A 22,923-nucleotide genomic window follows, 5' to 3' on the forward strand; every position below is an offset into this window, starting at 1 on the left:
ATCTGTTAGGCAGCTAACAGATGCAGAGCATTAAAAAATGAGACTTTCAGTAAGTATAAGATCCACTCATTAATCAAATACAGATGCTGCTTACTTTGGGTCTCCCTCACAGATTGGGTTCATATAACATGATGCAACTTACTTTTCTTGATACAGGACACACTACATTTCCAAATATATAAAACTCTCCACAGTGTACTCTTTATCAATAGAAGTCATTTTAACACCACATATCAGAGTTGGAACAAATTTAAGACTGCGTTTCTGGACTGCTTTTGGTTTGAGAACGTTTATTAGAACATTAGCAGCATGATCTATGTGTTTACTATAAGTAAGGCAAGATATTATTGGCCAGTTAAAGAGTTCTGCTTTGGCAGTGGGAAGCAGTGCTCTTGTTTTCCACAGTGATCTGGTTCTGTGAAACTAGAGCTGCAGTCATTTGACAAACTTCCTATTAGAGCATTTCCATATCAATGAAGTCAGCAGATGTCACACTAACACTGATCTATCCATTCTGCATGCTCACTCAGCAAAGCAGCGAAAGGCTCTGAAATACATCACAGGCATGTGTGGACAGGACAATTAACAGACATATCAAAAGATGCCTAGTGTTATGTTTATGGACAAAAAATATTATTAAGTAGCAACAAAAACAATATAAATCACTGGAAAGTCCATATTGTATAAGAAAAACAAGCATTCCAAGTGTTTCATACAATGTGTTGTTTTAGTATCATTGATATACTATTATATATTATTTGTTAATATCTTGAATTATATTTTATTCTATTTTCATTTAAGTTAAAGTTTTAGCCATTTTGTTGTCCGTTCCACATATGGCTATAGACGTTATTATTATTATTAGCTTTTAGTTATTTTAGTTAATTTAGTTATTTTGGTACAGTTATTCTGGCAAGTAGCTGAATTAAAATTAGTTTAAGTTATGTTAATTTTATTTCAACTAATGACAACTTTCAACTTTTTTTTTTTTGGTTTGTTTTTAGTTTTTGTTAATGGTGATAATATTGTCTCCTGAAAGATGCCAAAATAATACAAGGACTTTCCAACCTTTAAGACAATTTAAAGCCAAACAGACCGGATCATATATAATATATCATACTAAGTAATCTATCTTCTTATATCTTGCTTTTACTAATTACTGATTTTTTTCTGGGGATTTATGACATTGCCACCAATAATAAGTCAAACTACAATGAAACAAGACAGAATATGATTTTGCCACAAAGAAAAACTAGATCTTATTTCAGTCAGGATTAGTCTACAGTGCTTGATTTTAGTTTTAAACACTAATTTCATATTTCAAAACGCCTTTTGGTTGCATTTCTTCGGAAGGTAGCGCAAATGTAAACTTTCTAGGGATTAAAGAGCTCACTGAAGTACTGAATGTACTCTCGTGGTTCCTGTCAAACGCTGCCAACCAACAGAGGGCGTGGTTTTATTTGATAGGTAGGCGCATATCTCCGCCGGATAGGTTGGACACTTTCGACCACGCCCTCTCCTGAGAGAGGGGCGGGAGCTGCGCGCAGATCCCACGTGTGACGCCAGAGCTCTCGCTTTGGTAATATTCCTCGAGTTGGGGCTGCAGTGCCTGTGTGTGTTTGTATGCGTGTGTTTGGAGTTGGTTGGGCTTTGAGCTATGGAAGCGGACTCGAGTCAACTCACCTCCGAAAGCCCGAATGATTCGCAACACGACCCGGGGTAAGAAGACAGGATGAGTGCGCGCGCTCCCGTCTGTGTGTCTGGAGTTTGATTCTGTTTTCTGCGCGAGCGAGCGCGTGTCCTTTCTCGCGCAGTTCTGCTGATGTTTTGATTGACAGGTCATTTCTAACGGCTCATTTCAGCCAGACCACAGCTCAAGCTCTTTATCGCTCTATATGAGGTATTTAAACGGAAAATGGACGTTTTGACAACTGGAGTCACTTATAACATGTTTTCTTCCTACAGTAAAATGTTTATCGGTGGCCTCAGCTGGCAAACCTCACCAGGTAAGGCGAATTTCTTGTTTTTTTGTTTGTTTGTTTTTTTAGAGTTGTTTTGCTTTATATTTATCCTTGACTGAGAGATGTTTGGTGTTTGTATGCGTGTCATTGCACACAAGGTTATTGTGATTTCCAGTCATCTGACACTTAAAAAAAACACGAGCGCCGAGACCAAACTTGAACGCTCTCATTATAATCACCGAAGTGTGAAGCGCGCGACCTTCGTTGATTATAACGGCAGCGTGCAGGTTTAATCGCGTCGCTCTCTTGCACTGGAGACACGACGTAACCCTCTTGTGTCCTTGTGTTTGTGTTCAGACAGCCTTAGAGACTATTTCAGTAAATTCGGGGAGATCAGAGAATGTATGGTGATGCGCGACCCCACTACCAAACGCTCCAGGTAAACACACGTGCTTTCTCTGTCTTTATTCTGCTGTTTTACATTGCAATAAGGGCAGATCAAGAAGAACAGGATATCAAGCTGATTCATTGACATTGAGCTAAGAGGACTGTGCTGTAAGAAGCGATCTATGAAGGGTCTATCTGTGTTTGTCTGTCTGTAGGTCTGTAACGTTACACACACATAAACACATTGTGTAATAGCTGTAACGTTATATCTGTCTTTTGTGTTTTCTACATAATTGACAGTTATATTGGTGAGGTGACCCTATATGACCACAAACCATATAAGCACTCTTGTTATATTTTGAAATATGTAAAGACAAGGCATGAGAGATATTATGTTCTGTAGTAAATGCAGATGTTTCGTACTGGCCCCCTTTTTTGTTTGGAACCAACTGAATGGTCAGTCTTTGAGTTTAGTATTTGAGATATATTGCTACTGTCTGACGCTGTATAAGTTGCATTTAAACGTTTGCTATATATATTTTATATATATATATATATATATATATATATATATATATATATATATATATATATATATAATTTTTGAAAATTGTTGATGAAAGTTGCAAAGTACTGAAAATGTAAAATTTTATAAATGTTCCTGTAGCTCAATTGGTAGGGCATTGCCTATCAAGCGCAAGGTTGGGGGTTCGATTCCCCGGGAACACATGATAGATAAAAATTGATAGCCTGAATGCACTGTAAGTCACTTTGGATAAAAGCATCTTCTAAATGCATAAAAAATAAAATATTTTTTTTATTGTGTTTGTTTTCTTAGTATTTTTTATTTTTTTTAGCAATATTCTGTATTTTTGAAAAGATGGAATATTTGTAGTACTGGAGTGACATCATAAAGAGATGCAGTGAATACCCTGATTATGTATAAACCATAAATATAACTTTTTCTTTGTCAACATGAGCTAAGCAATGCCGTCACTTGACCTCCTTTTAAACCAGACTAAGAACCCAATGAATCTCATCGAAAAACATTAACTGAATTCATTGTGCTCAAAACACTATTCGTGAACTTTACCCAATTTCACTGAGAAAAAAAAGACATGCACGAGGGACTATAAGGGCCTAAAAATGAGAGAAATCTGGATTAGCAAAGAAGAATGTTGGTTTTGTTTGAGTGGGTGCTGAAGAATTTCTTGAACTTAATTCTATCAGTTAATGTCAAATATGAATATTTAAATTACAATAGAATATTTAATCTCTTTATCATCTATAGTAATAGTCTTTAAATTTAGGTTTTAGTGGGCTTTAAAGTTCACTTCTCCTGTAAACAATATCCGATGTGGTATAAATGACTGACCAATATTTCCGGACAGTGTTTATTATATTTTTTACCTGTGCACTCTGTGTTTCATTGTGTTTTTATATTGCATGTATATTATATATCTATGCTTTATTCAAGGGCATAAGAAAAATGTGTGTAAAAATGTAGCAGTGACACACTAAAGCATTAAAAAGTTGTGATTATCTCTCAACAAGTGGAAATTTTTGAGAAGTTGTCATAATGATTGCAACACCCCTGCCTTCACTGAGTGTATCAGCAAATATACAAGAGTGCTTTGTATGCCATGACAATTTTTCTGCCTCTTCTGTGGAGTTATCTCCTGACCTTCACTGTGTTTTGTGTTTTTGTTCCACAGAGGGTTTGGCTTTATCACGTTTGCAGATGTTTCCAGTGTAGATAAAGTCTTAGAGCAACCACACCATGAATTAGACTCCAAAACGGTATGTATCACTTCATAACGTTTGGTTTCTGTTAACTGTGAGAATAGAAGCATGTGCATTGAAACAGATGTCATTCAGATGAAGTTCTTTTCCACTGAGTCTTTCATTTCCTTTCTCATCTCTGTTTATTTCCTGTGTCTTTATTAAAAAAAGTGTGCTTTTTTTTTTTTTTTGTCTTGAGTCGACTGAGAGTTTTACGTGCTTGCATATTAGGCTTAACAATGTGGATGGCTCAGGGCCAGTATGAAAGAGATCGGAACTGCCACTTGACTTGCCATACAAAGCCTGAGCTGCATTGTAAATCTTATGATTTGTTGACATTGTATATGTGCTATATACATTATATTTACAGGGCTTAAAATTAACACCCGCCAAGCACCAAATGCAAGTAAAAACCAGCTTTGGCGAGTATATGAAAATGTGTCAGTCGCCAGATGGCAATGTTGTAAGAACATAAACCTGAACAAATGTGAACGATGCTCTGTACAGGTGACAGGTCAGTGCAGCTTCATCACTAAAGTTTAAGCCTTTGCAATGTAAATATTCAAGAGCTAGAACACACGAAAGGACACGCGTTACTCACACACTGTGTGGGAAGTTTAAACATCCAAAGCCCCAGCCTGACAGCAGTTTCTTGAGCTTTGCTTACTTCCTGTGTTTGAATGGACAAATTCACACAAAATTAGATGTCAAAAACGGCTGTCTAGGTGAGTATCCTAGTAAAGTAGTTGGTTAAGTGAACATAAACAGCTGGAACAAAGAAACAGGACCTAAACTGCGTGCGACGCTATGTATCAAACGACAGTAGAACCCATTACAATTAATGATATTGTCTAGACAGAATGTGGCTCAGTGCTACACGGCAAATCCACAAAAGTAAACTAATTCCCCATTCTATTTCTGAAATAGTCCAAGCAATTTGCAATGGCCGCTTTGTAGCATCCAGTGTGGACAATTTCAAGCTGCTGCCGTGTAGACATGGTATTAAAGTGATAGACACAGAATTCCCAAAATCCTGCTGAGGTCTGCGTTTTTAAAAAGATTTTTAAAGAAAACCGGACAAAGAAAAAACCAATCACTCACTGATCTTAAACTTAAAAAAAATAAATAAAGACTAGTGTTATTTGATTAGCATAATTTATTGAATTTTTGTAGGCTACCTGAAAATCACAGTTAGACATGCCTGAAATGCATCTTTTCCATTTGTGTCTTTGTTGTATAGTAGGCTATTTTGTGCTATTGCTTGTATTAGATTTGCTCTTATTTTACAACTGACTATTTACTAGTCTAAAAATGTAGCCTATTTAATTTATTTTGATAAGTTAGTAGTTTTAGCAGGTATCGAAAGTGGTATCAAGGATTGTGTTTTTTTTTTGGTAAGTTTTTTTGCTAATATGTAAAATTGATGATTTTACAATGGTTGGTTAAAATTATTTCTGCCCTGTGAATTTCCTTAAGTCACCGGGACATTGGCAAGTCTGGCAAAAAGTTAGTTTTAGGCCCTGTAAAATATGTATGTATGTGTAAATGATGTATACTTTAAAAAGTACTACATAATATAGCATAGCTTGTCCTTGTTTATCTTGGAAATGACTCAAAGATAATTGGGGGTCACCTGGATTTTTACTTTCTTTTCTTTCACAGTCACCTGAGACTCATGGATATGAATGGATTTGATATTTTCCTTTACATGTCTTTATATAATAAACTTGCATTCCTCTATAGCAGGGGTCTCCAAACTCGGTCCTAGAGGGCCGATATCATGCTGGTAGTTTAGCTCCAACTTGCCTCAACACAATGCCTAGTAAGACTTTGATTAGCTGGTTCAGGTGTGTTTAATTAGGGTTGGAGCTAAACTCTGCAGGACATGGCACTCCAGGACCCAGGTGTTTCTCAATGTCAAGGAAGGATCCTCGGAAGCCAGTATTTCGAGGATGCTACGTCATCGACATCCATCGAAGGACTGTTCCAATGTCGAGGATCCTCGGAATTTCAACCAAGGACTGAGTCCTTCATTCGAAGAATATCCCATACAAAGGAAAGGATGCATATGTGTATCCTTCGCGCTCTTCGCGCTCTCAAATCACCCACAATCCTATGCGTGCAGCTTTGCTATCTAACGTTAGTACGAAAATGCAAAAATGTCGGAGCGTTAACTGTTTTTATTTACATTACCAAACATTTGTTATAACAGTAGTAAATATAAGTAAAGTTTACGTTTAAATGCCAGCACAAATTACTACCATATTGATATTGTAAATTATACAAATACAAATGGTTAACTGAACCGGACCAGTCATTTAATAAATAGTTGCATCATCGGCATTTCTTTTATAAATAACTAGTTAAGTTGTCCAAAGTAATTTAATGATACCATTCACAGCGTTATTCAAACTGACCTTTTCACTGACGTATGACGCAATTACGTGCACTTGCTAGCCTGTTCCATTTACGTGTTCTCCGAATGCGAAGAGGAGTCCCGCCTAGCCTCTGAAGGAAGTGACTTGGAAGGATCAGTCCTGCCAAGGAAGTATCCTTGACATTGAGAAACGCCTCAGGACCAAGTTTGGACACCTCTTCTCTATAGTCTAAATGAGAAACTCAGTTCACTCTGCTCAATTCCTGTGTTCTGTTCATTTGTGCAGAATCCAAATCAAAGTATGAAGATACTTGAAAAATTATCCATAGAGTGCTGTAAATGTGAATATTCACCAAAGAAATATATAGTTACATTCATTGCTGGCATTCTGAAAATGACACTTCTCTACTGTGCGTTGATTTCTTAAGTATGTTTATAGAACCACCACCACCCAAAAAGAACATTTCAGACAAACTCTGCCGAACACCTGGAGCGTCTATGCCACACGCTATCTTCATTTTCCAAGTCTTCTGTGCTCAAGAAACACTTGCGTGTCTGACGCTGTCTGTAAATCTGACAGTAATGAATAATTACGACTGGCAGTGAGGTTTCAGGGCTGTGCTATGTGTTGCTTGTATTCAGCTGAAATCTGATTTCTGTGAGCTTTTTAATCGCAGTGGGGGGGGGGGGTTGTTATCTCGTCTCCTGCAATCAGTGCTGAGTTTTGTACAGTATTGGAACAGTAAACACTTTGAGTGATGTCTTTTTGAAGAGGAAATTTTGGTGGAGGATGCATCTACCAGACATATTTAAAAAAACAAAAATGAAAAAAAATTTTTTTTTTTAAACTTAGTAAGCTGTCTACCTATATGACATTTTCCATAAGACACATCCATAGTGTTGTTCATAATGCAGTGAGCAGTTTTGGAAGAGTTTGAATGGAAGCGGTTTTATTTATTTATTTTTATTATTAGTTTTTTTTTTCTTTAAGGAATGGGTCTTATTTATTCTCTTCACACTTGGTATTAAGTTTTGTCTCGGATCAAAATTTAAACCTGGTATAAATATGTCCCATGCATCTCCTGTAATGGGTTTGGGAGAAACGGTCAAACAAGATGCAGAATGTCTACTTGTATTTTAATCTCCCCATAAACTAGTAGTTTTCCACATCTTTATGAATGTATGATTATTTTAAGCATGGAATCAGCTAAGAGTAGGCTACTTTACAAATTTCATGTGGTAGTTTCTTACTCCCAACAAAAATGGTTTGAGTAATCCAATATCCAGCAAAATCCTCTTTTTGTGTTTAGCGCTAACCAATTGTGATTGGATCAGCCAAAAAGGATGTTAATACCAGATGTAAACGAGGCCTTTATCTGAAAGCAATATCTGCTGTTTGATTTAGATTATCACTAGGTTTAAAGATTTTTACATTGGTTGACTGAATAGCTGGGACTATAGTGGTTTTGCTTCTGTTTTGACTGATCTAGCACCTGCAGTGGTAGTAAAAATGTTTTGTACTAATAGGCCTAATTAGTGATGACCTTTAAGGGACCGACCTAATGGGTGCAGCTTATTGATCAGAGTACTGGACTGGACCTTTTGCAAATGCATAAACTCAAAAACCTACATCAGATTGATCTGGAACATTTATTTACAGACCAAGCATACACACAACAAGTTCATCTGTTCATTGATCAGAATGGGATATTGGATCTCAGGCTGTATGGAAAAAGACACCTAATTTCTACTGATTTGAAATTCAAAAGCATAATATTGTTTCTGTTCACACAGGCTTGTTTCTATGGAGTAATTGAAGTTGAATTTATTAAGCCTCAGGCTAATTGCTAAAACAAATTGGTACAAATAATTCATAACCGAGAAGGTGTCCATACTCAGGTGTTACAAAATCCATTTCTCTAATTGACCTGATTTGGGGAGATAACAATCACAGCTCAGTCAAACAGAATTATGGGAGTAAAAAGGTTTAGTTCAGTGGACACCAGTTTGCCATTTCAGAGAATAATTATCCTGTGCAAAGCACAGTGAACTGACATTTATATTTAAATTGGCCAACTTATAGACAACATACACATATAGAGAAGGCAAAAAATTACTCCCAAGATTCTGTCCAGCAAGAAGCAGTCAGTGTGTGTGTGTGTGTGCGCGCGCGCGCGTTTTATTTAGAAAGCCTGTGTCTGTAATGATACACACTTATATGCTGCATAGCCCTCAGGCAAACATTCAAATCTACACTAGCAGTTTTGCTACAATCTAAAGCCTTTGCCTTGCTGAACATGGACAAGTAATTTCCTGCAAGAGCCCAATTTCGATCTGTTTATGCTTTTCCTCTTGACTACGTCTGCCTGTATGAGATTTGTGTTTGAAACTCCTCTTTATAAGAACCTGTATTAAGGCTGAAGCAAGTGTGACATTGGAGCATGAAATAGTTTCTCTGATGATTCTTTCTGTCTGCACACCTTCACTAGATGGAACACAAACTGAAATTAACATGGTGACAAGCCAAAGAGTTAATGTCATAATTCCAATACGACTCAACCATGCTCATAATTCCAAAGCTTGATGGTGTTGAATGGTTTCTTGAAGTATGAAAGTGTGTATTATTATGAATTTGGGCTTGGATAACTGCATTCATGAGACTTTTTCTCATCATTCCCTCTTGTCTTTCTCTGTTTGTTCACAGATTGATCCTAAGGTCGCCTTTCCTCGACGTGCTCAACCCAAGGTCAGAATTTTAAAACTTCTGCTTGATGCTGACATGGTCTTTTTTTGCTTAAGCATTCTCATTCTCATATATATATATATATATATATATATATATATATATATATATATATATATATATATATATATATATATATATATATATATATATATATATATATATATATATATATATATATATATATATATATATATATATATATATATAATATGATATAATATTATATTATATTATGATGTTTTAGCTATTGTGGTGCAGACCTGTGCATCAAAGTGTGAGATACCAATGATGTCAGTCAGTGATGCGTGTGTCCATCTTAAGTGATTTGCAGGGATTTGTGGGTTGTGCTTTTGCTTAGGTGTCAGTGTGTCCATCTCTTTTGTGCTAATGCAGTTGTTCCTTTTTACTCTGTAAATTGGTAAATCCACCCAAGTGCCGTACACCCTGGTTTTTTTTTTTCTTTCTTTTTTTCCCCACAACAATCACGATCAATAATGGATTTTTGTTTCTTGGTTTTGAGTTCCTTACAGATTAGTTTTTTCTTTGTGGAACGTCTCAGGTTTCAGACAGGATGAAAGCCCTCAGTTCCGGGGCATGTCTTCGAAGTCTTTTGGCATGTATTTCCAAAATTTCCAGACAGTTCTTTCCCCTTCTTTATTTGCCAGTTTTGTTCTCTTAACCTTTTCTCTTGCAATATTAAAAACGACTCAGATGCCCCCCCCCCCACTCCAGGTCCCTGGATTCCTGTTGAAACAAAGAAAATACATTTTGCTTCAAGGCAGCAATGTTATTTATTTATTTTCTTGGACCCTCCTAAACAATATGAACTCCCATGCTTGCAGACAGCCGTTTATGAGAACTGAAATGTCAGTTTTAGGGAGACATGGTCCGGTTTCTTCATCCTGTACATTAGCATCATGTCTGCTGCATCTTTTTTTTTCCTTATACCACAAAGGAAGATTCCACATCATTAATAGATTAATGTACTACAGTTTTTTTTTTTTTGTAAACAAACGTAATGCTGATTGCACGAGTATGGAAAGAACGATTTATTTTAGTGTGAATTTGAGAATGTGGATTTTAACGCATCTTAAGGCAATAGGATTAAGGCAGATCTGTTGGCATTACACTGGCTTTTTTTTACATGTAAAATTGATTTTAGACCATAAACTGCCTGTTAATCGTTCTTTTCACACATCTTGCCTGCACTCTGCCTGAATGGTAGTGCTCATGTATTTTTCTCGGTGAGAGATCTGTGTCCGCTAGAGCAGTGGTCCCCAACCTTTTTAGTGCCAAGGACCGGTTAAATGTCAGACAATATTTTCACGGACCGGGCTTTAAGGTGTGACGGACAAATACAACAAAATAAAATGATACGACTGGCATAAAAATATTGTAAATATAATCATAAACATGAATCCACTGTGTATTCGTATGGAACTTTATTAGCAGTGCCAACAACATAACATGAATAACATCCTTTCTGCCCACTAATGAATCCATTTCCCAAACCGTGTTCTTGTCTTATTCTGAATCACTATGGTACCCCTATAATAAGTGTTTATAGTCAGACTACTTTAGTCTGGTTGGGGTCGGCAATGCTGCGGAGTAGCACAGTACCTGCATGACTCACCATAGATGTAAACAGAGAGAAGTAGCTCCGGCTACAATATTCTTCCGCCAGACACGAGTGCCAAAAGTTACCAACTGCAGCTTTAATGTAATTTATTTATTCATTCTTGTGCGGCCCGGGGTTGGGGACCGCTGTGCTAAAGTGAGAATTTTTTTTTTTAAGTGATTGTGGCTCTTCTGTTGTTTATGGACTATTTATAGCTGTCCTATGTTATTGCAGGTTGAATTTTGTGAGGTTTATTGAGGTGAAGGGAAATGTTATCATCTGCAGTGAAAGTTCTGGATAGGTGTGGTGACTAGGGATGTATGATCATGATTTTTCACGGCCGATACCGATTTTTTTATTTACAAGCAAACTGGCCGATACCGATTTCCAAATTTGTTTAATTTTTAATTTTTTTTTATGTTTAAGCAACAAACAAGAAAGAAGGAAAGTATGCATGAACAAGATGTTTATTTGGTATTTAACAGGCCAAACTGGCTTTTGGCTATTGAAAACAATAACCGTAACCATCTGAAATTAACGGCAGTAACGGCACAGTAAGTAGCCTACATTAAATACAAACATAGATGGTACATACATCAGCATTAAGCTTTTGTTTTTGAGTTGGGTTGAAACTACAGAGAACTGGCTTTGTGTTAAAAGCTTAACTGTAGCCATGTGAAATTTAAAGGCAATAACTGCATAGTTCTACAATCCAAACACCACAATCAACACACATTCAATAACATGTTTCTTAATCCGCATTCAGTATTTTAGTTTTTAAATTTGGTGTTAAATTTAAAAAAGGTCTTTACCAGTGAGATTAAATAAAAGTATGCTATATAAATACATGATTCCAAAATGTTAAAATCAAATAATGTTGGTGCGAATAAAACAAAAATGCTAAGCGTTTCATCATCCAATAATAAAATAAAATAAAATGATTCACATCTATAATTTTTTTTTACTTGAGCCAATGACAAATAAATAACTATTGTCTCAAGTTAAAAAATATAGATGTGAATCATTACCCTAAAATGTTTTAATTGGATGAATGAAACACTTTTTTGCAGTGTGCTACAGCAGGTGATTTTAAAATCCAAATTCAGTCAATATAATTTTAAGGTAAAATAAAAATAATCATCCTATACAGAACTGGCATTTACTTCTGGCTTTTCAAACATGCAAGTTCTACTTTACAAAAAAAAAAAAAAAAGCATTTCAGTTTTGTCACAGTTTAGTCCGTTTAGTTTCTCATCCAACACGCGAGAAGGTGAGCTGAACATCGCTTCACTGTCTCTGCTTGTGCAGAGCGCAGATGGGTATGCGTGCACAACTTCAGTGAGCAGGAAAGGCTTTTATTTGTGCGCCAGTACACCAACGGCTGTTTGCTTCCTGCTATCCGTGCCTCAGACATGTAGCTCTGCACTTCCAGTGCTGAACGGCTGCCCGTGTCCTGTGCACAGCTTTCGAAATACTTCCATACAAATGACATGGCGAATGATTACAATGTAGTATGTGCACGCAATCGGCTGAAAAAAGACCAAAAACCAGCCGATTGCCGATTTGTGTATTTTAAGGAAGAACCTACCTGTCTCGATTTATGGCCGGTCAACTGGTGAATCCCTAGTGGTGACGTCAATAAGAACTTTTAGCAATTAAATTTTGCAATGATGCTGTAATTATCTTGTGACGTTACCAGTGATGTAATTTACAATTGCAGATTTTTCCTTGCTGTCGTGTCTGAGAATGTCATGCATGGAAGATTGGCCATCATCTCTTCTTCTACAAACGTTAGAGTCTCGGATACAAACTTGTCTTTGGAAGGTTTGAACCGATAGCCGCAACTGCACAGGCGCAAGATGAAGGTTGAGACTGAGTGAGTCAAGTAGGTGATAAGGTGATTCTGCACATGTGTCAAGCTTGTCCGTCCGTGCTCATCCGCAATTGAGTATACTTTGAAAGCTGTGCAGACCCCAGAGTATGTGAGTGGAGTGGAGAGGTAACAATTACCCCTCCGCACTCCAAGCATTCAGTAATCATTCTGCTCCAGCTCTGTTTCGGCTTAACCATTTCCCGCTCCCTGCTCCACTCTTTACTCAAATGTTCAGAAACACCCCTCCACCTTCGCTCCATGACGAAATTTGCAGCTAAATGTCGGCGCCCACTCCTCCCCTCTCTTCACCCATCACTTTCCTGTCAGCTCTCCACTGTCCTGTCCAATTAAAGGAATAAAAAATAAATAGCCCATAAATAACACAAATTAAATTATTTCAGGATGTATTAAAATATCACAAAGTTCTGTTCTGAAAAACAAAAATACAAAACTAGAAGAATAGGCTTAACGTGGTTTATTGGAACGGAGTCTCTCTACTGTGGCGAAGCTGAGGGTTGTAGTTACTTCAGAAACAGAAAGAATATGCAGACATTTTTCAGTTTTTAAGCTGATAAATCACAGGACAGCATTGAACATTTTTTGCACTCTTGAATGTTTCTATGTGCACACGATCTGTATGTTATGTGCGAGCTTGTGTGTTCTGTGCGTGTGCAGCAGTGGAGCAGCACATTAGTTTAGAGCGGAGATTAACTACCTGTACAGTAAACGGTTTAAAACATGAGTTCACCCATGCAATATTAAGTATTCACATGCTACAAACAAACATGCTTGAAATATAACCTCCTGTACTCATCCATCGCCGTCGTTATTACTTTCCCCTTCTTTCTGATCTGAGTGATCCACATGTCAAGTTGGCTAATGATGTTTAATGCGTGAATTCTTGATAAGATGCAGTTATTATGGGCTGTTGGCATTAATTGTACCTGTGATGGAGCGGTAGTGGAGTGCTCTCGGAGTGACTGTTGTCTTCCGAGATTTTTCCTAGGCAACAGATCATGGCGTGTACTGACATGATTTTAATTGCCACTGGGACTATGGCCTCTCATGTAATCAGAAGAGCTTTTGGAAAGCTAGTTATGGAAATGGCAGCCAGTCATGAGTAACTTTAGTAGAGGTGACCAGTTGGATTAACTGTTTCCTGTCTGCCTCATTAACACCACCACTAAACTTTAAGTTGTACTTGAGTACTAGAACTCATATGAGATAGAAATTGATGTCTTGTACGACAAAGTCATTCCATTTCATCAAGATCATCAGGATTTGTCAAGAGACTTTCATCAGGATTTATCGAGAATTAAGGTAGTATAGAGAATGTTTATCCTTCATTATGATAAGTCATATGAAAAACTTCAAGACTTTTGATCTATTCACTAAAAAGAACAGGCTCATTCATTTGCAAATGTTCAATTTTTTAGAAGAATTGTGTGCATGCAGTTTTGAATTGAATGTGGTTGGACGGTAAGTACTGCAAAATAATATTTTTGTATTTAGTTGTGTTTCTGTTGGCTCTTACGTAGTATGCAAATACAACTGAGCAGACATTTGTATTCTAATTGACATGCAGTACACTATATTGTGATGCATCTCGAAAGTCTATGATGGTTGAAATATATTTTGAAATCCATTTAATTATTAAAAAGTTCTAAGTACGTGATCTAATTAATAAATAATAAAAAATATATCTTAAGTTGCTGATAGAATCTTTCTCATAAAGTATACTTGTTTGTTCACAGAGTTCACAGTTTGAATGTTCTTATTTCTTTTAATTTATTTTCAAGAGTTTTGAAAAAAATATAGCTTTTAGTATAATTCTAAATGTAAAAAGTATTCAAACTTCTCATATAACACCCTTTTAACATAAAAAAGCACATAGTTTGTTGATTTCTTAGAAATGGAATTTCTAAAATAGAATCCCCTGCACTCATCACTTATTACCTTTGCACCTGGTTAGGACAAACACTCTGATTAATATGGAAAATATATATTTTTATCACATTTTGCAGTGTGTCTGGTTAGGACATGGTTGTTCAGAAACTTTCCAGTCTTCCTGTTTTTCCCCCTTTATAACTCTGCCATAGTTTTCTACTATTAAATCACCCTGAAATGACTGCTGACCTCTTTCTCTCATCTGTGGTTTTACTCTCATCTCTTTGAGTCATTTTTTGGATAGGTCTGTTACGAAATGGGACTCCTGCAGCTGCACATATGCGTGCTTGATGTTACCGTTTCTCAGTGAAACTCTCAGTTCTGTTTCCATTTTAAAAAAGGCAGAAAACACCCTGAAGTGTAAACACAGCCCTTCAGCAGTGTGTGCGTCTGGCTTGTGTAGGTTTTAGTTAAGAAAAGAAATGCACTTTAAAAATGACTCTGCAAAGCAGACAGGACACCCATCGACTTTTCACAGAAAACAAGAAACAATCCGATATCTGGCAAAGGCAGCCAGGATTATTGAGAGAGAAAAGTCAATCGATCAACACTGAGCTGATGGGATCACGGTATCTGGACACCTCACTCTCTTCTCATGGCAAAAAAGATTGTAACTGCTGCATACAAGTGGTGTGGGGAGGGTGTGAAATGGCCTATGAAAGGGGTATCATACACCATGTAGGAGAGCATAAATATAGTGGATGAGCTCAGTTGGAGCCGTGGCCTAGTGGTAAGCGTTTATACAGCCTAAACGAGTTTGAGTGCAGCTCTCCTTGCTGTTGTTCCCTGTCCCATATCTGCCAATAAAAGATGCAAAAAAGACAAAGAAAATAGATTGGAGATGTGATGTTCAATCTAAATTACAAGAATTAGGTCTAATTGTGTATGTGACCCATGCTGGCAAAATCGGAGTGCTCACAGGCTAATTTTAAGCTAGAGACAAAAAAAAAATTGGACAAAATTAGTTTATCAAGCTCTTGTCTAGCGATCCTAATGATCCTAATGTTGCTGTTTAATTACCTTTATTTGTATGTTTTTCTGAGAGGAGTACCTTTTCTCCGCTTACTACTTGTGTTGACTGTCATCTGAAGCAACAAATATACACCGATACACGATCATGTGGATCAGTCATCTTTTCAATTGCAATGAGACATTAGTTTCAAAAATGTCTGTGGCATCCAACCTTTCACTAATCAACATGTATTCAGTTAAAAACGGCAATAAAACATTAAGTTAACTTAATGCATATTGTTGTTTTTTCTGAGGTAAATAACGTTCAGTGACAATTTATAAGCTGTTTTATTCATGCTTTAAAAATGGTTGGAAGTAATATTTCACGTCTTCAAATCCATTTATTTTTTGTAGCGCACCAGCCACCCAGTAATCGCAATAAGTTTTGTGCTTTGTTGCTTTTAATTTAACACAGCTCAGTTTTCAAATTCTGTCAGTCAGTAATTTTTTTTATGCTTTTAAAAAAGATATTGAAAATAAACTATGGTTTATTTCTTTAAGCTCAGCAGACTGACCAGCCAATCCCTAGCCACAGTGATTCTCAAATTGTGACCGTTCAGCTGATATTTTGTTGTAGTTTGCGGGTGTTAAGGATTTCAGGTAACACTTGGCTTGAGATGGGGTTTAGGGTCTCGGCTGGTTATACTATTCCTACAGCACACCCACAGAGAACATGGTCTCTGCTAATCAGGCTTTTAAGGCTCTGGACTCACTGGGCTGATGAATCATGCTCAGGCCAGCACAAAATCTGCAGTCATAGAATTCTGCATAAAGTTCAGAAGTAAATTCAGCAGAATTCAAGCCTGACATTTACCCACACAGCCCCTGTCTTAATTTGCATGCATTACTGAAAGATTTTACGCTTTTTTGAGGAAACCTTTTAACATGGAGACATTGAGGCTGAAGGTCAAGTTCGCTCTTAAAGATGGCATGAAATTAAATATTACCCTGTCTATTCTCAAAATACGTTCGTCCATAGATTTTGCATCAAAAAATCATCCATTGTAATTTCATTATATATTTTCTCAAAAATTATTTAATTAGTTTATTAAGCCCTTGTCTAGCGATCCCAATGCTCCAGATAATAAATCAAATATATTTAGCTTAAAATGAAACTGCAACCAACGTTGGGTCTCTCATTCAACACAAAATGTTCCCATATACACGATGTATTTGAATGCCAAATTATTATTTATTATAGCCTACTTCACTCACGTTCAAATATCCACGTAAAATGTTTTGCATAAAATCATGATGTACGAACACTTAACAGCACAGATTTTATTACATATTAAACTGAGCAGGGTTTTTTTTCTCTCTCCATATGTTTGAATGACAATGCACCCTTTTCTTTATCATAATAAAATACAGTCAAAGTAGCAAAGCTTAACTTTGTGCGAATGTGTCACCAGCAATCGCTTGAGCTTTTTTTCCCTCTAACAGTGGAAGCAACTTCTCCTTTTTGCCATAAAGATAATTGGAATTGTAAACTGTTTGCCTTTTATTTGTATACATTCACAACAAACTCAAACAAACAAACTTCACAACTCTGCGTTTTTCGTTCATTTTCATAATTTAATATTCAAGAAAAAATTTTTAAATAGGCCTATTTATTTGGTGTATATATAGCCTAGCTTTCATATGTTTTACTCCGCTGACGGAGGCGCTTCAGGTGGGTGATGTGATATGAAGACCATGTGAATCATCATGTTCTGTTGTTTGTTGCTTTTTGCACATGTAAAATCAAATCCTCAGGAAACAAATGTTAGTATTTTTAACGGGTCACACACACTTATCCTTTCTAATTTAATTCAGTTTTAATTTTAAGATAATCTTGTCGGTTAATGGTTAATCAGTTAACGAGCATCGGTGGTCGGTTAGGAAAAATTACTGAAATGAACCAACATTACTGAAGACCAACATTAATTGGCAAGAATAATAATAAAAAAAAACTTTCATTAACTATTGTAAAACAGTAGCCAGAAACTCTTAAGACCAAAATGGTCATTTTGATATTGGTTAACAATGCTGTCTGGATGATCAGGTGCAAAAAGAGCCTAGGCTAAAAATATAATGGTCTCTGCTACCAAACATACTGTTAATGTTAATCAATTTTTACCCTAATGAAATTCATTCTACAGAACTCTGCAAATTTTATTATTTACAATTAGTGCAAGGGTAAAAAAAAGTGCACAGATTCCGCGTGGGTGGAGTCATGCTGTTTAACTGATTAGCAATGCATGTAGGAAGTTTGTCATGTTGTCACTGTCATAAGATGCATAGATGAGACAATACAGTGTTTTTTTCTGTGTTCCAATGTACATACTGCTCTAAAAAGATGCTTTAGTTCTGTCGCTTCTGCATCAGGTCGAAAAAGGCTGTCCAGATGAAAACGTGTGTGATGAATCTAGACAAGAAAAAAGTGAAGGACAGTTGACTCTTTGTGGTCATTCAGGCATGTAATACTACTGCAGTGCTGTCCCACTCTGAACTGGGCTGATTTATGGTTATGTCCTCCTGCCGGACCAACATTTGCATGCAATGGAACAAGAACCTAACCCTAATCAGAGACTGAGATTATTTGCCTGCATGGTTCCTGTAACTGTTACTGTATGGTTACTCTCATTTTCTTCACCGTTTCTTTCTGTCTCTTATTTTTATTCCAGTAGTCATCTCCTCCTCTGCTGTGATCTTGCTGTGGGCCTTTTCATCTGGTGTGTGTGTGTGTGTGTGTCAGTGTGTTGTGCTATTTTAGTGGAGATGTATTTTGGAACTGTCTGAACGTGACTCATGTACATGACTCTGTCTGTCTTTCTCATTGTGAAGTGTTTGTATTAGCTCTTCTGATGCAGTCATCTTAAAGGGATAGTTCACCCAAAAATACATTGTCGTCATTTGCACAAAATTGGTTCTTAAGCTGTATGTTTTTCCTAATACTACAGCAAACAGAAGAATAAATTTGAAAGATTGTGGATAACCAAACAGTTTTGCGGACCATTGACATTGAATGGAAAAACAACAAAAAAAAAGGAACCAATTTCTCCAAATAGCTTTTTTTATGTTCTGTAGAAGAAAGTAAGGCTACATTTACACTAGTGCCTATTGTCGTTGTCCTGTTAATTGGCCAGATTAAATCAATGAAAGCATTTAAATCTTCTGTTTATTCCGCAACCGCTATTCAGGGATTTCCTGACATCTTTTTTGACATCAGATTTAATAGACCCTTTTACAGTTGGTAAACAAGGTGACGTATTTGTGTGGGCGGGGCTTAGCTGGAGGCAGAAAGATTCCCTTCAACACTTGAACAAATGGTAGCTAGCGAGTTTTCTTAGCTTGTTTTTTTAACACTGGCTGGAGAAAATCTGAATATATCTGCTTTATCCGAATATTTAAGGTCACTCACTGTCCGGGACCGCGATAATTATTTGAAAAAGTTAACTTTAACGGACGGAACCAGATTGGTCGACCCGTACACAATCACTCATTGGATGGACGATCTGACAGGATTACCTCCGATTGAGTGGCCTGACATCTACACTTAACGTTACCTGATAGAGAAACCGAGCGTGTAAAGTAAAGAGAAACTGAGGGCGTATACATCCTTAGATTAAATAAAGAGTGACATTACAGTAAAATTATTATTAAGATAAAAAAAAATTCCGAAGACTGCAAATTAATTATAAACTTACTTTATTTATTCTTTCTTACCATGTCCTTAAATTCCGGTCACAATTAATCACAACAATGTATATAAAATGTTCTCCGTCGATTCTGGTTTGTATTAGCCGCCTCCACTTTTACGTTTATTTTGCCTCCAGCTAGCGCCGTGATGTACCTGTGACGTCCGCGCAAAAGGGGTCTATACTGATTACAGAACCATGCTTCACTGAAAGATACGCATGACAAGGTTTCTGCCTAATCGCAAATTATCACCTTTGTGATTTTATATTTGATTAATCATTCAGCCCTAACCCTAGAGTATTCAAACTAAAACAGGGTCTGAATTGTTTTCAAATATCTCAGTTTTCAAGCGGAACAGTAAGAAAAGTTATGCATTTTAAAATGAAAACGCACTAGTGTAAATGTAGCATAAGTCTTGCAAGTTTGTAATGAATAAGGAGTGTGAGATCATGACAGAATTTACAGTTTTTAAACTACCTCTTTAATGCTAATCCTGGCACAGGAACTGCAATCTTCACAAAGGAAGGGCTCATCTTGGAGCTGACTGTATTCGATGGTCCACTCAGACTAGATACATATGCTTAAGAACACTTTTCAGAAGGCATTGGCTCTGTGTATGTGGCGGTATCGTGCAAAGCATGGGTATAGAGCTTTAATATCTCTGGGAAAGATCGTGGCTTGTTGTTTGAGATGTTTGAGAAAACCCAGTATGCCCTCAACACCACATGGAAAGAGGAAGTGCCTTCAAACAGAGTTTTAGAGCAATTACACCCCGATCAATAGAGAGAGAGCAGCAATAACAGGACATTTCCACAACTGCAGGAGGGAACACAGACAGAGGCTGATATCCGGCTGCTGGATTTGGGTTTATTAGATGTAGACAGGGGTTTAAGCCAAGATTTTGTCCAGTACACAGCTGCTCGATCAGCCCAGATCAAAGTGATGGACCATGGGTCTGAACAAACAACTGGACTCTCTCGCTCACTCTCTCACTCTCTCTCTTTCTCTATCTCTATGCTTTTGTTCTGTGCTCACTGTAGACTTATTTCTTTTCTGAGGGGATTTCTGTTGTTCAGCGGCTTTTCTTTTTGCTGTGAGAGACAGGAATAGATCGCAGGCTGCTCCGGGCAGAGCTACAGGGTGATTGTCTTTGACAAGTCCCCTGTCAAATCAAAAGAGAAGTCTGTGTTTTCTGTGTTCCCATATCGTACCATAACTTTCAGATTCATGGAGGCCTGTTGAGAAGGACGAGTTTTACCCATTCAGCTCAAGTTCTGGTTTAGTTTTGTGCCATTTACTTTTTGTTTGAGAGAAATATGCATTTTTTTTCCTGCGAAGTCTGCTTTAACATGAAGGACAAGCACTCTCATATGCATAATTAAGGCCTGTTTATAGTCATGTAAATGCACCTTTATGCTGGAAAGCACCACCAGCCATGAAATCTCATTGGTCCTTATAGCTTTTTTTTGCATTAAGTTTAGTTTGTGGTGTGTCTGTAAGGCCAGAAAAGCTGAAAAAAAAAAAAAAAAAAAAAACCCACAGCCAGTTTATGTACTGTTCGAGTCTGCAAAAGTGTCATCCAGTGAGCTGTTTAACTTGGCAGCCTGTTTCTTTGTTGATAGTTGGCTATCTGAATAAGAACACCACCGATCCATATATGCAGTCTAAGGCAGCAATTCACATGTCTCGTGTTGACCATAGACTGTAAAAAAGATGGACGACGCAACTTCACTGTTTTCTAGGGGTGTAACGGTACGCAAAAATCACGGTTCGGTACGTACCTCGGTTTTAAAGTCACGTTTCGGCTCATTTTCGTTACAGTAAGGGAAAGAAATGCAAACATTAAACTGCAGGTTGTTTATTACTATAAACTTTTTTTTAACATTTTTTTTAAAATACTTTTTAATAGAATATATATAAAATGAAAAAAGAAGAAGAAACAAAATACTGCTGCAAAGTTCTCCACTAAATAAAATAATCTGTCTCAAACCAATATCATATAATAATGAAAAATATAAATAAATGATTACAGTGCAGCATTACCAATCCCAGCTTGTAGGTCTGCTCATATTTAAAAAATATATAAAACTTTTCCAAAGTGTAAAGTGCAGCATCAACCATTTCAGTTTTTAGACCTGCTAATATTTCGTTATTGTGTTCGCCCGATCGGAATGAAGAGCAAAGGTCTGTTTAAATGCAGATGGGCACTACGTTTGAATTACAGTCGTTTTTTTCCTTGTAGTGATGTTCACACTCGCGTGATGCCTTTTGAAAATCTTAGGCCGGTGACACACTGGCATATTGCTCTTGTCAAACATAGTCTATTTTGCTGTCAATACTGTTGACGTTGTCCTTTTATCAGTAGGCTTTATATTTATGCTCAACATGAAGTATAGATATTGTTGTCGTGAAGACAAGATCCTGGTCTGTCGGCAGCCTCCCTTTAGTCACCTACATTAGCAGCAGCGTGTCCGAGGCGCATCAGGCACGATTCTGGTGTGTATAGACTTTCAAACATCAAAATGTCATGAATTCATATATATTTGTGTACAAAATATGCGTACAAAATGACATTTAAACATATTTTCCTATTATATTTTGCCTGGAACGCTTCTGACACGCTCGCGTGTCGCGTGAAAAATAGGCGTCGGTTCTATTTCTAGCATTCTAGCATTCATTTCACGCATGCAGTCTCCAAGCTCTAACCTGTTAACATGGGAGCCGAATTCAAAATGGACAGGACACGCAGCTGAGACGCTTGCGCCACGCATCCAGTGTTTCGCCGGCCTTAGAATCAGCTGCAGGGCGGGATTTGCGCTGAACGCGGAGACTTCCGCCACTTAATATGTTCGTTTGGAAACACAATGTACCTTTTTCCACACACAAAATATTGCATTTGGTCATTCGGTACACACGTGCACCGTACTGAAAGCCCTGTACTGAAACGGTCCGGTACGAATACACTCACCGTTACACCCCTACTGTTTTCCATTGCGCAGTAGTGAGCAAAGGGGAGCCTCATCCCACCCACACTCACGTAGAGTTGATCGCAAACACACGCCCCTGACCTTCTTTCAATTAGACTGACTGCTACAATTTTTGTCTGCTGATTGCTGTACAAGAGGCTTATGTTAAAGTATGGTAACTCTAATTTCCTCCTCAAAATCCTGAAAAAGTTAGTTGGCATCTCAGTTCGCTCAGAGAAGCTGTCAATCATGATGTCACATTTCCATTTTTATAGCATAACCGAACTAACTAAAACCAAACTTATTTAGAAAAGAACACTTGAACTAACATTAGCATTATAACTACATTATAACTAAGCATTATCATAAATTAAATTAAAATTAAAATAAAATTTATGCATTTAGCAGACGCTTTTATCCAAAGTGACTTACAGTGCATTCAGGCTATGAATTTTTACATATCATGTGTTCCCGGGGAATCGAACCCCCGACCTTGAGCTTGTTAGCGCAGTGCTCTACCAATTGAGCTACAGGACCACAGAACTACATAACTACATGAAATTACAAAAACTAT

At 37.1% G+C, this 22,923-nt stretch overlaps 1 protein-coding gene across 2 annotated transcripts in view; it reads left to right on the forward strand.

Moving 5' to 3' along the window:
• The first annotated feature begins 1,456 nt into the window (after positions 1–1,456).
• The window catches only part of LOC113054492 (RNA-binding protein Musashi homolog 2-like), a 152,823-nt gene continuing 131,356 nt past the window's right edge, over positions 1,457–22,923 (forward strand). The window contains exons 1-5 of one of the 2 annotated variants that reach the window (XM_026220080.1): positions 1,457–1,719; positions 1,966–2,006; positions 2,319–2,400; positions 4,064–4,148; positions 9,212–9,253. In XM_026220080.1, coding sequence (XP_026075865.1) covers positions 1,658–1,719; positions 1,966–2,006; positions 2,319–2,400; positions 4,064–4,148; positions 9,212–9,253 — 312 coding nt within the window. In that variant the 5' untranslated portion in view covers positions 1,457–1,657. The remainder of the gene's footprint in view (positions 1,720–1,965; positions 2,007–2,318; positions 2,401–4,063; positions 4,149–9,211; positions 9,254–22,923) is intronic. The other variant, XM_026220081.1, reaches the window with a different exon arrangement.

The sequence above is a fragment of the Carassius auratus genome, chromosome 35 (assembly GCF_003368295.1).
Source record: "Carassius auratus strain Wakin chromosome 35, ASM336829v1, whole genome shotgun sequence".
Lineage (NCBI taxonomy): Eukaryota > Metazoa > Chordata > Actinopteri > Cypriniformes > Cyprinidae > Carassius > Carassius auratus.